This window comes from Schistocerca nitens, chromosome 4, assembly GCF_023898315.1.
Source record: "Schistocerca nitens isolate TAMUIC-IGC-003100 chromosome 4, iqSchNite1.1, whole genome shotgun sequence".
Lineage (NCBI taxonomy): Eukaryota > Metazoa > Arthropoda > Insecta > Orthoptera > Acrididae > Schistocerca > Schistocerca nitens.
The window spans coordinates 32070929-32087388 of record NC_064617.1 but is presented as its reverse complement, the minus strand read 5'-3'; the positions used below and the strand labels follow the sequence as shown (position 1 = coordinate 32087388).

General features: G+C 40.6%; 1 protein-coding gene across 2 annotated transcripts in view; it reads left to right on the top strand.

The window, feature by feature from the left end:
- Positions 1 to 16460, top strand: part of LOC126251794 (E3 ubiquitin-protein ligase ZNRF2-like) — a 557859-nt gene that overhangs the window by 79428 nt on the left and 461971 nt on the right. The window contains exon 1 of one of the 2 annotated variants that reach the window (XM_049952428.1): positions 2538 to 2583. The exons of the other annotated variant lie outside the window; for it this stretch is intronic. Coding sequence (XP_049808385.1) covers positions 2553 to 2583 — 31 coding nt within the window. The 5' untranslated portion in view covers positions 2538 to 2552. Of the gene's footprint in view, positions 1 to 2537; positions 2584 to 16460 lie in introns of those variants that run through there. 2 annotated transcript variants of the gene reach the window in all.

Below are 16460 nucleotides of genomic sequence, written 5' to 3'. Positions count from 1 at the left end.
CAGCTGCCAACATGTGTAACCCAGAAATAGATATCCTCGAAGTAGTGAAGGAACATAAACCACTTAATAAAAGCAAGTTTTCCTGTCCAGACTGTATACCAATTAGGTTCCTTTCGGAGTATGCGGATGCAATAGTCCCATACTTAAAAATCGTATACAACCGCTCCGTCGACGAAATGTCCGTACCCAAAGACTGGAAAGTTGCACAGGTCACACCAGTATTCAAGAAAGTCAGTAGGAGTAATCTACTAAATTACGGGCCCATAGCATTAACGTCTATATGCAACAGAGTTTTGTAACATATATCGTGTTCGAACATTGTGAATCACATCGAAGAGAACGGTCTATTGACACATACTCAATACGGACTTCGAAAACATAGTTCTTGTGAAACACAACTAGCTCTTTACTCACACGAATTATTGAGTGCTATCGACAAGGACAAGGAATTTCAAATAGATTAAGTATTTCTTGATTTCCAGAAGGCTTTCGGCACCGTTCCTCACAAGCGAAAGGTAATCCAATTGCGTGCTTATCGAGTAAAACAGAAGTAATTTCTGCCTTTCCTCCAAGGTGGTGTTTAGACCTTTAGCTGTTCCTTGTCTATATGCAGTGGAGCATCGGTATTTCGAGGTTCGTGTAATTCGAGCTGGTCTTTAGGAATTTAAAATTTTACATAAAAGTAGAGGAAAAACCCGTTTCCATACGTTGTCGACATGTATGGTTTACAGTTTTAACTTTCTTCCAATTTTCCATGTACAATAAAGCTGAAACTGGCACATTTTGCGTTTTCGTTCATAATGCACGGAAATAACCTTGGTCTCAGACTGTAAATGCCTTTCTATTGCAGCTTGACATGTACCATTAGGTTTCGAGGAGTGCGCTTTCTCTTTCTTTGGAGACCCTTCACTAATTGGGATCGCCTGACGATCAGTTGTACAGTGCATACCTTCCTTATTGTTACCTGTGTTGTTGTACCTACACAGCAACAGTGGTCATTAAAATACGGTACGCCTAAGTAATAATATAGTACACGTTTTACAATATTGGCTGACCGTTGTTGTATGTACTGTAGTTGATGGCGTAGGAACATCTCCACTATAGTGAGACCACCTGTGACACGTTAATTTTGAAGTGTATGTATGTACACTGTATTCTACATATGTAACTGTTTGTTTCTTAATGTCTTAATTCGTACATTACAATGAGTGATAGGAGTAAAAGAAAGTTTATGCCGTTGAATGCGAAACTGGAGGCCTTGAAAAGACTACACGAAGGAAAAGAAACAAACAAAAAGAAAAACAACTTGCTGCTGAGTTTGGAATCGGTGAAGTGACAGGTGGAGATTGACGTAGAAACAGAGCCAAAACTGAGAAGTTCCATCAAACAAGAGTTCTGTTTTGTCATTTGAACGGAAGTCAATGAAGAAATTTGCGTATGGAAAACACGAGTGATGCTCTGTTCGTTTGGTGTACTCAACAGAGACAAAAAGTAATCCAATTTCAAGACCTATTCTGCAAACTTTTTTTAGAAATGAGTTACAGAAAGGTGGGGTCGATTTTACTGCAAGTTCAGGATGATTGCATAGGCGAAAGAAGCGCTACGGCATAAAGCAGCTTGAAATTTGCGGTGAAAAACTTTCTGCGGATTCTCAAATTGCTACACAATTTTGTGGGAAATCAATAAAAATTATACAAGAAGAATACCTTACTCCTGAACAACTGTATAACTGTGTTGAAATAGGCCTAAATTATAAAATGTTTCCATCTAAAACTGTAGCCTCAAAAGAAGAAAAGCCTGCCCCAGGGCTAAAAAAAATCTAAAGAAAGCTTAACAGGTTTTTCTTCATCGAATTCAAGACCATAAACTTAAACTGCTGGTAATAGGTAAGTCTGCTAAGCCTAGAGCTTTAAAAAAATATCATTGCTCCTGCACTGCCTATTACATATGTCCACCAAAAATATTTTTAGAAGTGATTATTCGAAGATTTTGATCCAGAGACAAAAAGATACCCGAGGAAAAAGTTTTTGCCTTCCAAAGTACTGACGCTTCTACAAACAGAATGTGAAGGAACCATCAAACAATTTCTAAAAAATTAGGGCAGAGACATTTAGTATTGAAACCAGATTTTACGGAATGAAGCAGATACCTGCAGACGATGATGATCTACCATTGGCAGTACTGACGAAAAAGCTTGCTGAAGGTGAAAAGGCGAATGCGAGTGATATTTCATAATGGATGAACAGCTATAAACAGTTTGAAGTGACCGATCTTGCAATTGTTGGAATGTTTTAGTGAACCCGTTGAAGACAGTGACGACGAGGAATTGCCTGGAGATAATTGTACCAGTGATCACTCTCACTCTCACCGAGGGTTTTGCAGCGCCGGATGCGGCATTGCGTTATATCGGGCAGCAAGCGGAACCTACTCGAAGTGACACCGTGCTGCTTACAAGATGGCGCGACACTGGTGCTTAGAAACGGGTTCTCTTTTAAAACAAAGGACAGTGGATAGTTTCTTTAAAATGCAACTTCTATTTTTGCAACATAGAAATGTGTACTCATACATGTAAATATAACACAGGTATGTACTACATTGGTTTTTATTTATTTTTTAATCATTATTGATCTCATTAAACATTTATTCATGATTTATCCATTGATTTAGTGATATTTCCGTATTATATGAATTTTGTGTGTTTCGAGAGAGCCACAGCCCCAATTAGCTCGAATTGCCGGTGCTCTACTGTAAACGATTTAGGAGAGAATGTGAGCACCCGTCTCTAGAAAAGCCGTCAGAAGATGAAAACCAGTTGCAAAACTATTTAGAGAAGACATCTGTATGATGCGACTGACCCTAAATACTGAAAAGTGTGAGGTCATCCACATGATTGCTAAAAATTTCCGTTAAACTTGGGTTACACGCTGAATTAATCAAATCCAAAGCCCGTAAATTCAACTAAATACCCAGGAATTACAATTACGAACAACTTAAATTGGAAAGAACACACAGAAAATGTTATAGTGAAGGCGAATCAAAGATTGCGTTTTATTGGCAGGACACGTAGGAGATGCGACAGATGTACTAGACTGCTTGCATTACGCTTGTCCGTCTCCTTCGGGGTACCGCTGCGCAGTGTGGGATCCTTACCAGATACGACTGCCGGAGAACATCGAGAAAGTTCAAAGAAGGGCAGCACGTTGTTTATTAACGAGAAATAAGAGAATGAGTGTCACACAAGATTTAGGATTTGGGGTGGAAATCATTAAAACAAAGGCCTTTTCGGTTGCAACGGTATTTTCTCAAGAAATTTCAATCACCAATTTTCTCCTCCGAATGTGAAAATATTTTGTTGACGTCAGCCTAAATAGGGAGAAACGATCATAATAATATAATAAGGGAAACCAGAGCTCTCACGGAATGATACTGGTGTTTGTTTTTTCCGCGTGCTGCTCGAGAGTGGAATAATAGAGAATTAGTGCGAATGTGCTTCTATGAACCCTCTGCCAGGCATTTAAGTGTGATTTGTTGACTAACCATATAGATGTAGATTAAAATGTAAAAATTAGAAAAAAGTGTACTTTTCGTGGGACTCGAAGCACCTATCATTCCTCCAGGCGTAACTTCTCTGAAACGCTGTTCGTCGATGCCCTTTTATCATAAGCAGCCAATTTTTGGACATAAATTGGGAGCTTCAGTACTGAAGTTAGATATACAGGGTGTTACAAAAAGGTACGGCCAAACTTTCAGGAAACATTCCTCACACACAAACAAAGGAAATATATTATGTGGACATGTGTCCGGAAACGCTTACTTTCCATGTTAGAGCTCATTTTATTACTTCTCTTCAAATCACATTAATTATGGAATGGAAACACACAGCAACAGAACGTACCAGCGTGACTTCACGTTGTTACAGGAAATGTTCAAAATGTCCTCCGTTAGCGAGGATACATGCATCCACCCTCCGTCGCATGGAATCCTTGATGCGCTGATGCAGCCCTGGAGAATGGCGTATTGTATCACAGCCGTCCACAATACGAGCACGAAGAGTCTCTACATTTGGTACCGGGGTTGCGTAGACAAGAGCTTTCAAATGCCCCCATAAATGAAAGTCAAGAGGGTTGAGGTCAAGAGAGCGTGGAGGCCACGGAATTGGTCCGCCTCTACCAATCCATCGGTCACCGAATCTGTTGTTGAGAAGCGTACGAACACTTCGACTGAAATGTGCAGGAGCTCCATCGTGCATGAACCACATGTTGTGTCGTACCTGTAAAGGCACATGTTCTAGCAGCACAGGTAGAGTATCCCGTATGAAATCGTGATAACGTGCTCCATTGAGGGTACGTGGAAGAACATGGGGCCCAATGAAGACATCACCAAGTATGCGTGCCAAAACGTTCACAGAAAATCTGTGTTGATGACGTTATTGTACAATTGCGTGCGGATTCTCGTCAGCCCACACATGTTGATTGTGAAACTTTACAATTTGATCACGTTGGAATGAAGCCTCATCCGTAAAGAGAACATTTGCACTGAAATGAGAATTGACACATTGTTGGATTAAGCATTCGCAGAAGTGTACCCGTGGAGGCCAATCAGCTGCTGATAGTGCCTGCACACGCTGTACATGGTACGGAAACAACTGGTTCTGCCGTAGCACTCTCCATACAATGACGTGGTCAACGTTACCTTGTACAGCAGCAACTTCTCTGACGCTGATATTAGGGTTATCGTCAACTGCACGAAGAATTGCCTCGTCCATTGCAGGTGTCCTCGTCGTTCTAGGTCTTCCCCAGTCGCGAGTCATAGGCTGGAATGTTCCGTGGTCCCTAAGACGCCGATCAATTGCTTCGAACGTCTTCCTGTCGGGACACCTTCGTTCTGGAAATCTGTCTCGATACAAACGTACCGCGCCACGGCTATTGCCCCGTGCTAATCCATACATCAAATGGGCATCTGCCAACTCCGCATTTGTAAACATTGCACTGACTGCAAAACCACGTTCGTGCAAAATGGCTCTGAGCACTATGGGACTTTATTTCTGAGGTCATCAGTCCCCTAGAACTTAGAACTACTTAAACCTAACTAACCTAAGGCCATCACACACATCCATGCCCGATGCAGGATTCGAACCTGCGACCGTAGCGGTGACGCGGTTCCAGACTGTAGCGCCTAGAACCGCACGGCCACTAAGGCCGGCAACCACGTTCGTGATGCTACGTACTGATGTGCTTGATGCTAGTGCTGTAGAGCAATGAGTCGCATGTCAACACAAGCACTGAAGTCAACATTATCTTCCTTCATTTGGGCCAACTGGCGGTGAATCGAGGAAGTACAGTACATACTGACGAAACTAAAATGAGCTCTAACATGGAAATTAAGCGTTTCCGGACACATGTTCACATAACATCTTTTCTTTATTTGTGTGTGAGGAATGTTTCCTGAAAGTTTGGCCGTACCTTTTTGTAACACCCTGTATATCAAAAGTACTTCAAAATGTAACCATTGCATTTGCCTAGGGCATATATTTGCTTTGCACTACTCTCCATCATCATCATCATCAATAACAACGTTATAACAAATATACCACTGTCAAAAAACAATTTTCGGTCGAACTTTGCCGTCCAGTATGTCCTATTCCTTGATGCTTTCTTCTGGTCTTGGTGAAATGTTCGTTCCTTAAATACGTCAGTAGGGTATTCGTTCTTCAGTTTTCTTCTATTGTTCCGTTGCCATTTGAACTAGTTTTTCTTTAGTATGTGTTCGACCCAGTTGGATTTCCTCGTTTCAATATGCTTCAGAAATGTTTTTAGGTCAGTCACTCTTTCGAAGGCTTCATTATATCTTATCGTGACAAACATTCTCTTTTCTCTAGTCTTCTCCAGAGCCAAATTTCTAAGCTTTCCAAATATTTCTCCCCTTTCTTTCTTAGTGTCCAAGTTTCTTTGCCGTATCAAACTGCGTCCCATACCATTTGGAAATCGCCGTAGTTAGATCATTTCCTCTTGCGCCTTAACTAAGAAATACATGCAAATTTTGTGGTAATTATATATAGCTAATACAGTTATTAACCCTAGATTTTTTTTTATTAAACGTTTGTGTATTAGTTTGCGTAGCAGGTCTCCTGACGACACCCATCGTTAAAACCATTACATTAGTGTGCTGTAATAGGCTTCATTGGATGCCACTAATCGGCCGTAGCGTGTACATTATCGTAATTTATACTATCAGGTGGTTGATCTGATTCAGTTACACGATCTGTTCGTACGCCTACATCGACAAAACCGTGTTAGTCCGTTTGGACTCCAGATGGCTGTAAGCTGCTCAAACTCGGGTGCCGAAATCGGCAGCAGTCCGTTCCGCGTTTTATGTTTCCCCGCTGGACACTGTGTATCTCGAAAGCCGGCCGCGGAAGTGTGAATGGCTGGGCATCACGGAGAGCATGCGATGAGAGGAGCAGTTATATTTGCCTCTGCTTCCAACAGATAATTATAGAAAATGTTTACGTAGTTGGCCGGCCGGTGTGCAGCGGTGGGGCGCCGCTGGCTTTCGACTCTCTCTCCTCTGCCCTGAGAGCTGCCTCCGGCCACTTGTTTGCGAAACAGTGTAAATAGTCTCCGCTATCGCAGTTGTCTTCAGTGCTGGAGCAGTCGCGTCATATTTATGTAAACGAATCGCAACGGGTTGTACGAGCCTCTAGTCTAGACCTTGTTCTCCGTTTGTCTCTTCTTTTGTCAAGTTGTCTTGCCGGTATCCTTTTACCATTGAACAGATGTTTCAAAATGGTCTTCCTCGTGTGCCGTCCTCTTATCATCGTGGAATATTTTTCTCTCTTCTTAGCTGCTGTAACCAGTGTTACAGCGCCTGGGACGTTGAGCCAATCTGGAAGGTGCTGCTACCACATAACTTTCCTCTGTACACGCCCACGTTTCCCTTCCATCTCTGCTTCAACGATAAATTGGAAGAAGCTGTAGTCGTCGCTTCTAAAAAGTGTCACGAGACTTTCATACGTTTGATGGTGCTTAAAGCTTCAAAGTTTACAAGCCTAGTGAAGTTTTCGAAGTTTAGGTTTCCTAAATGAATGTTCCCCAAGCAGTGCAAATTGTAGTCCGTGTCTTTTCATTTTGATATCATTTTTGTCAACCCTCACCCGACGTGTTTCATTTTGTTTGCTCTCTCAAATACAGGGTGGTTATAATTAAACTTTCGCTACTTGAGAGGGCCCCCATGAAAAACGAGTGATTATAGGACAGTTAAACTTTGTGGAAACTGGACACGCAGAAGAGAAATAACGAATAAAATATTCAAAGGAACACATTTCAATTAACTCTTCAGAAACTAACATTTGTTAATTGCGTACCATGTTTACTTACCAGATTACAAACAACCGTCTGTGTCCACGACAGCCCGGAACTGCACTAGAACACCATTTCACAATTTTTCACAGCAATTTTCGAACTCCCCAGGGGGGTTAACAACCTTTTTCTGAATACATGCTTGGCTTCCACAGGGCCCCCGTCTTTGCAGCACTACTATCCTTCATCTACATCTACATTCATACTCCGCAAGCCACCCAACGGTGTGTGGCGGAGGGCACTTTACGTGCCACTGTCATTACCTCCCTTTCCTGTTCCAGTCGCGTATGGTTCGCGGGAAGAACGACTGTCTGAAAGCCTCCGTGCGCGCTCGAATCTCTCTAATTTTACATTCGTGATCTCCTCGGGAGGTATAAGTAGGGGGAAGCAATATACTCGATACCTCATCCAGAAACGCACCCTCTCGAAACCTGGCGAGCAAGCTACACCGCGATGCAGAGCGCCTCTCTTGCAGAGTCTGCCACTTGAGTTTATTAAACATCTCCGTAACGCCATCACGGTTACCAAATAACCCTGTGACGAAACGCGCCGCTCTTCTTTGGATCTTCTCTATCTCCTCCGTCAACCCAATCTGGCACGGATCCCACACTGACGAGCAATACTCAAGTATAGGTCGAACGAGTGTTTTGTAAGCCACCTCCTTTGTTGCTGGACTACATTTTCTAAGCACTCTCCCAATGAATCTCAACCTGGTACCCGCCTTACCAACAATTAATTTTATATGATCATTCCACTTCAAATCGTTCCGCACGCATACTCCCAGATATTTTACAGAAGTAACTGCTACCAGTGTTTGTTCCGCTATCATATAATCATACAATAAAGGATCCTTCTTTCTATGTATTCGCAATACATTACATTTGTCTATGTTAAGGGACAGTTGCCACTCCCTGCACCAAGTGCCTATCCGCTGCAGATCTTCCTGCATTTCGCTACAATTTTCTAATGCTGCAACTTCTCTGTATACTAGAGCATCATCCGCGAAAAGCCGCATGGAACTTCCGACACTATCTACTAGGTCATTTATATATATTGTGAAAAGCAATGGTCCCATAACACTCCCCTGTGGCACGCCAGAGGTTACCTTAACGTCTGTAGACGTCTCTCCATTGATAACAACATGCTGTGTTCTGTTTGCTAAAAAATCTTCAATCCAGCCACACAGCTGGTCTGATATTCCGTAGGCTCTTACTTTGTTTATCAGGCGACAGTGCGGAACTGTATCGAACGCCTTCCGGAAGTCAAGAAAAATAGCATCTACCTGGGAGCCTGTATCTAATATTTTCTGGGTCTCATGAACAAATAACGCGGGTTGGGTCTCACACGATCGCTGTTTCCGGAATCCATGTTGATTCCTACATAGTAGATTCTGGGTTTCCAAAAACGACAGGATACTCGAGCAAAAAACATGTTCTAAAATTCTACAACAGATCGACGTCAGAGATATAGGTCTATAGTTTTGCGCATCTGCTCGACGACCCTTCTTGAAGACTGGGACTACCTGTGCTCTTTTCCAATCATTTGGAACCCTCTGTTCCTCTAGAGACTTGCGGTACACGGCTGTTAGAAGGGGGGCAAGTTCTTTCGCGTACTCTGTGTAGAATCGAATTGGTATCCCGTCAGGTCCAGTGGACTTTCCTCTGTTGAGTGATTCCAGTTGCTTTTCTATTCCTTGGACACTTATTTCGATGTCAGCCATTTTTTCGTTTGTGCGAGGATTTAGAGAAGGAACTGCAGTGCGGTCTTCCTCTGTGAAACAGCTTTGGAAAAAGGTGTTTAGTATTTCAGCTTTACGCGTGTCATCCTCTGTTTCAATGCCATCATCATCCCGGAGTGTCTGGATATGCTGTTTCGAGCCACTTACTGATTTAACGTGTGCAAGACCATACTTCCACTATCCCTTTTCTCCCTCTGCTTTCCATCGAATGTTCTTCCTGCTACAGACCCTACTTGGACCTGGTACCTGATTTAGAACTGTAGTTTTCCAGTTCACTTTTGGTGCTCCCTTTACCTTTTCATTAATAAATCTGTGGGCCCTATTGTTGGGTTTGATCTGCCACAACTTCTCCAAATTTTTCAGAAGAGCAGATTGTGCAGGGAAGGCTGCCCAGTGTGGTGTGTGTTTGGTTATGGGGACTCCAATCAGTGGATTACTGGCCAGGCAACCATTGATGAGGCTGAGTGGCAAACATGGGGAGACCAACCATAGTGGATGACTTGCATATAAAGTGGATGAAGCTTCCTCCCACTGGTGGTCATAAGGCCCCAGCACTCTTCTTCAGAAGGAAAGAATTCCTTCAAATCACAGAGATGCAACCCCATAATGTTTACTTCCCTGGCAGTACTGTGGGAGGAATGTGGGGTTAACTGGGAAAACAGAAGAAATGCTCTCCCCAATTCATGGTTTGTGCAAATACAGATGGGGATTCTTGTTTGCTCTCAAAGCCTTTATTCTGTGTATAGAATATACAGGACAAAGTGAAGAGTTTTTGTAACAAATTGTAAGTTGAGAAACAATAATTAATAAAACATGTAGTAAAATATTGTGAGTGCACATGGGAATTTTATTTTTTAACAATACAAATATTATATTCACCATTTTTAAAATGCTCCGAACACCATTAAAATGACCAAGATGTCTCACTTTCGAAAGCACCCCCCCTCCTCCCCTCAGAATGTGACAGTGCTGGAACTCTTTTTTTACAAATCAAGCACTGCTAAAAGGTGACACACAAGGATACATACTCCAATACTCTTCACTCACAAACAGTCTTTCGAAATGCCTTTGATTATGTCAATAAATTACCAAAGATCAATGGTAAATCTTTTCATCTGCAGCCATGACGAATTTTGAAAATTCTTAAATTTAATTTTTTCGTCTATTTTAGGTATATTTATTCATACTTTATTATGTTCATTACAATCGTTTTTTTCCTTGACTCCAATTTTTCTTGTAAATTAAAAATCTCAAAGTTCTTTTGCAAGTATAAATTTTTACATTTTTGTAAGAACTAATTACTCCATATTAATCTTTTCTCCAGTAGTAATGTGAATTATTTTCATGTTAGAGTAAGACATGATTAACATGTTTTTCTTCTTTATTTTTTGTGTGGTAATGTGGGTACATAATATTTTTTTTTCATCTTGAGCTTAAACATAATGGCAATATTTGTTTATTTCGCATTTTGGAATATGTTAATGGGAAAGTTTTTTCTTTTTCAAAAATCTCGTCTATTTGTAGATCAATTTTTTTATATTTACTAACTTTTTCCAAGTTGTGATGTGCTGTCTGTAAAGCTGATTTTATTAAATAATGAAACCAGTTTTGATCGTTGTTTTTAGTATGAGTTACAGCTTTTTTGTTTTTAATAACTTCTGGTAAATCAGTTACGAAGAAGCAAAAATTGGGTTACTTTGATTGACATTTAATTCTAAATTATCTATAAAAAAAGACAAACCATATTTTTCCATTTTCATTTGTTCCATTTCTGTTAATAGTTTATTTGTTGATCTTTGATAATAATCTTCCAAGTCCATTGTTTTTAATGAAATTTCAATGCTTGTTTCAAAATTAAGTTATTGTGTTTTGTCCTGTTATTCGGAAGTACAAAAAGCTTCATATTAACTTTAATCATCTTCTTTGTATTAAGATGTTCTTAAATACTTGTGCATATACAATAGTATTGGTATTATAAATTTCGTAAGTTCTAGATTGAAAACCCAAAGTGATTTGTTTTCAATTTGTTGTCATCAAGATCTAAAAACTTATAACCGGATAATTTTTGTAACAGGTGTTTTGTTAAATTCTTTATAGTCCTGGAGTGATTAAGTTTTTTGACCAATATTGTTATTATTAATACTGTCTTTGGATTTTCAGTTAATCCTTAATATTGGCCTCCTGTTTTTTCATAAGTTCGTTTAATTCTTGTTTATTAAGTTTAGAATAATTCTTTAAATTTCTCTATTTACAAATTACTTGAAGATTTTTAAAGTTTATTTCTCTTCATTGTTATTGCTCTCTGATTTTTCAGTACCTTTGATTAATTATTGTTTTTAAGTTTAGAATAATTTATTAAATTTTTCATTTTCCTGATTTCTTGAAGTTCTGTTCTAGTTTTATACCTTAAATCATTGTTGGTGTAATGATTAATAAATGTTCTGAGTTTATTCAAATTTAAGTGTGAATAACCTTTCAGTTTATCTGTTTCACAAAAATTATGTAAGTTTTGTAATTTAAGGTTGTCTGTTGATGTGTTCATTTTTTCACTTTATTTATATATAAAATATTAGACTTTTTGAAATCTTTATGGTTGAAATTTGAGTTTTTTCCTTTTGTATGGAAAAAAAATTAAGATCCTTTATGTTTTAAATATTTACAGGTGAAATGTACTTCTAAGTTTATTCCTTTTATTTATATGGAAGATATTTAATTTTTTTTAAATTGTTTACTTCTGAGTTTTTAGTTTCATTTATACAGAACAAATTTATATTGTTTCTTAAAACATTTGATGAAATTCAGTTTCCATACAAAAAAGAAAAATACTTGCAAGTACATTTCAGCTGTAAATGTGTTTAAAAATAAGAATCTAACTTTTTTCTGTTTAAATGAAAGGAAAAAAACACTCTTGGATGATAATATTAAAAGTGAACTTAATTTTTATAGTAAAGGTTGTACAGAAGAATTTACTAAATTGACTGAATCAAAAATAAATAAATTGTACAATATTTCAAAAGCTGAACTTTCATAAACTAGATATGGTCAGAATGTTTCATCAGTTTTAAACAGTGTATATGAAATCACTCTCCCTGAACGTTATACTAAAATCTTTTCTGAAAATAAAAATAAATTAGGAAAACTTAACAATTTGAAAAAAAAATCAAATTTGCAGATATTGAGTTCATGAAATTGTTTCTGAATAAATATAAAATGTTTCTTTTTTTAATTTTGGGTTGAGTATATTTATTTTGATTTTCTTTTTAATCTGCATCAGAACTCTCAAATGTTATCTACTACCATAATTACTTCACGTAGTTCCCTCATAAAAAGTGTTATTCAGAGAATTGTCATTTAATATTCAGAGATAGCATAAAAACTAGTGAATGTTTTCCTCAAGATATCTGCTTATCTGTTATGTTACCAGAAGTGTTTAGTGTTACATGTCACTGGAGGACATTAGTTGCACTATTCCCCTTCTTAGTAAAAGTGAATTATGCAATAGCAGGAGTATTTCTGTCACATATGTTTGGAGATGATCAGAATTCCCTGGTTACAGTGCATGCAGGATTTCTTTAAATGGTTTACACAGAAAAAAAATCTGCTGGTGTAAAATAGTCATTTCAGCAGTTTCCTTCGTAGAGTGGCAGCTGTTTAGGAGAGCCATCCTCGGGTGTAGATTTTTCATGTTGGAACCACATTAGTGCCACATGTTTCAGAAACAGTAGGGAGATGTTTTGGAGAAAAAGTGAGTAGCGAGCTCCTGTTAGATACCTGAGGGTCACCAAGGTTGTTACCCATTATTAAACACTACATGTCTGTGTCTGAAAAACTGTCTGATGTACTCAGTATAAATTAGTGCACCCTTAGTGCATGTCGAGGAAATTAATGGGTCTGTTGTTGTGAAACTGCTGCGTTTTTAATTACAAATGGAACGTTTGAGGGTATTGAACAGGTGACCAAAATCAGCCATCACCTCTACCATGTGAATATTTAAAGCAGCCCTGTGTTGTCGAACAGCAGCCAACAAAACCTTTGGTTTGTGATGGTAATTCATTGGATGATTTCTTCACAACTATATATCTTTCCATTGAACTTCTTCGTGGCAGTATCATTCCAAACTCTTAAACATGCCACCTGTCGGTTGTCGCTTGTCCAGATACTGTTGGACATACAGCGTTTTATCTAGCACCTCCTGTAAACAGTAACACATCTATGTGCTCGTTGCTTACTTTGACGGATCCTTTACATACAGGCAGTTCCATGTTTTTATCAGTCAAACGCAGCATGCTTTCCCTTTCAGTTGTGACAGAGGAATTAAACTACAGCTTTGGACCGCAGATTCTAATTTGTCTGCGATTGCTTGGTTTCAACTCGGGGGGGGGGGGGGGCGCATCAGTTCAGCTCATTGTAAGGAGAGAAGATTGCAATTCAGTGGACCGTTTCCAGCGTATGCACAGCTTGTGCCTGGTTTGTGTGTCCAGCCTCTTCAACCCACCCCCTCCACCACACATGCGCATATCACCACATTATATGTGATCGAGGAAATGATGTCCAAATGAAAATATTTTTTTAAGTCTGTGGGGTTCCACTGAATAAGTAATGCCCACTGAATAAGTAATGCATGTCCTCCTTAACCACATATGTGTGCTACTATAAGACATATTCTTGCAAAAAGATCAGCCTCCGCCTTCTTTTTTTTGAAGTCTACTCAGTGTCAATGAGTAAATTAAAAAGTGTAGTTACAAAATTGATTCCAAGTAAGACATATTATGCAGTACAATATTTTCAGGTGTGTTTAATAAATGATCTGGGAATTTTAATGCTGAACTGCACTCAGTGACAAACTATAATCAAGTATAAAAATATGTACTGTAATGTGTTTGATTGTAATGTAATGCAGACAGTATGGAAAAATTTGCATTTAATTTTTGTACTACCTTTATTTAAATAATGTACTATTTAACCATTCTGTATCAATATAACCTCTAGATGCATATGAGACAACACCGATTACATGTGAATATATTCGAAGTTGAATAAATTTGCTTCTGTCCTGTAGTTCCGTGACGCTTTACTAGCATCATACCTGAAGTTCAGAAGCTGAGTGTGCATAAAGTTGTGACTGCAGTTTTCTGGGCTAATAAATATCATTTCGTAAGGCGCAATACAATACTTAAGAATTCCATTGGGAAAAGGCAAACATAGAATAGGGTAATGTCGTTGTCACATACGACTGCCATCAAACTTCTCCGTTTTCTGGTTACAGGAGTTAACCACCATAGCTAAGGTAGTATGTCTGTTTGTCTTACAGCTGTATTGTGTTGTGTGTGATGCGACATTTGTGCTGGCGTCGACTCTAGGTACCGTTATTGTGATGTTCGTACAGCACTCGACTGCCTTTCCATTGGTTATTTCAGTTTGACAAGTCTCCCATGCTTACATTGTAAGCTTTAGTAAATGGGATTTTATCTTTTTGTGGCTAGTTTATCAGCGGTGTGTATAATCAGTTGGCTGATGTGGTATCTACACTCCTGGAAATTGAAATAGGAACACCGTGAATTCATTGTCCCAGGAAGGGGAAACTTTATTGACACATTCCTGGGGTCAGATACACCACATGATCACACTGACAGAACCACAGGCACATAGACACAGGCAACAGAGCATGCACAATGTCTGCACTAGTACAGTGTATATCCACCTTTCGCAGCAATGCAGGCTGCTATTCTCCCATGGAGACGATCGTAGAGATGCTGGATGTAGTCCTGTGGAACGGCTTGCCATGCCATTGCCACCTGGCGCCTCAGTTGGACCAGCGTTCGTGCTGGACGTGCAGACCGCGTGAGACGACACTTCATCCAGTCCCAAACATGCTCAATGGGGGGACAGATCCGGAGATCTTGCTGGCCAGGGTAGTTGACTTACACCTTCTAGAGCACGTTGGGTGGCACGGGATACATGCGGACGTGCATTGTCCTGTTGGAACAGCAAGTTCCCTTGCCGGTCTAGGAATGGTAGAACGATGGGTTCGATGACGGTTTGGATGTACCATGCACTATTCAGTGTCCCCTCGACGATCACCAGTGGTGTACGGCCAGTGTAGGAGATCGCTCCCCACACCATGATGCCGGGTGTTGGCCCTGTGTGCCTCGGTCGTCTGCAGTCCTGATTGTGGCGCTCACCTGCACGGCGCCAAACACGCATACGACCATCATTGGCACCAAGGCAGAAGCGACTCTCATCGCTGAAGACGACACGTCTCCATTCGTCCCTCCATTCACGCCTGTCGCGACACCACTGGAGGCGGGCTGCACGATGTTGGGGCGTGAGCGGAAGACGGCCTAACGGTGTGCGAGACCGTAGCCCAGCTTCATGGAGACGGTTGCGAATGGTCCTCGCCGATACCCCAGGAGCAACAGTGTCCCTAATTTGCTGGGAAGTGGCGGTGCGGTCCCCTACGGCACTGCGTAGGATCCTACGGTCTTGGCGTGCATCCGTGCGTCGCTGCGGTCCGGTCCCAGGTCGATGGGCACGTGCACCTTCCGCCGACCACTGGCGACAACATCGATGTACTGTGGAGACCTCACGCCCCACGTGTTGAGCAATTCGGCGGTACGTCCACCCGGCCTCCCGCATGCCCACTATACGCCCTCGCTCAAAGTCCGTCAACTGCACATACGGTTCACGTCCACGCTGTCGCGGCATGCTACCAGTGTTAAAGACTGCGATGGAGCTCCGTATGCCACGGCAAACTGGCTGACACTGACGGCGGCGGTGCACAAATGCTGCGCAGCTAGCGCCATTCGACGGCCAACACCGCGGTTCCTGGTGTGTCCGCTGTGCCGTGCGTGTGATCATTGCTTGTACAGACCTCTCGCAGTGTCCGGAGCAAGTATGGTGGGTCTGACACACCGGTGTCAATGTGTTCTTTTTTCCATTTCCAGGAGTGTATGAGTAACGTCCAGTCTACTTCTCTCTGCTAATGCCCTTTTTTTTTTCTAACACCCATGTAGTTTGGCAATGGAAGTTCTATTGTTTGTCGCCAGAAATGAAACGTTTATATGCAATCTCTGCGCTACTGAGCTTTAGCGGATAATGTATTTTGTCCCTGTCACAGTTTTGTAGTCAGCAGATGTTTGCTGTATCGTCACTGACTGATTCGAAGTTCTATCCTGTTACATATGCTTTAAAAGAATGCGCTTACATTTGGTGAACAATTATAAATTAGTGACGACCTTACTTCTCTCTCCAGATCATTTGAAGTAAATTTGGTGATAACGTAACTGATTTGAATGTAGCTACCAATGAATTTAAGGAACGAGAGGAAATGAGGCGCCCATTGGACTGTTCGATCATTTTTCGCA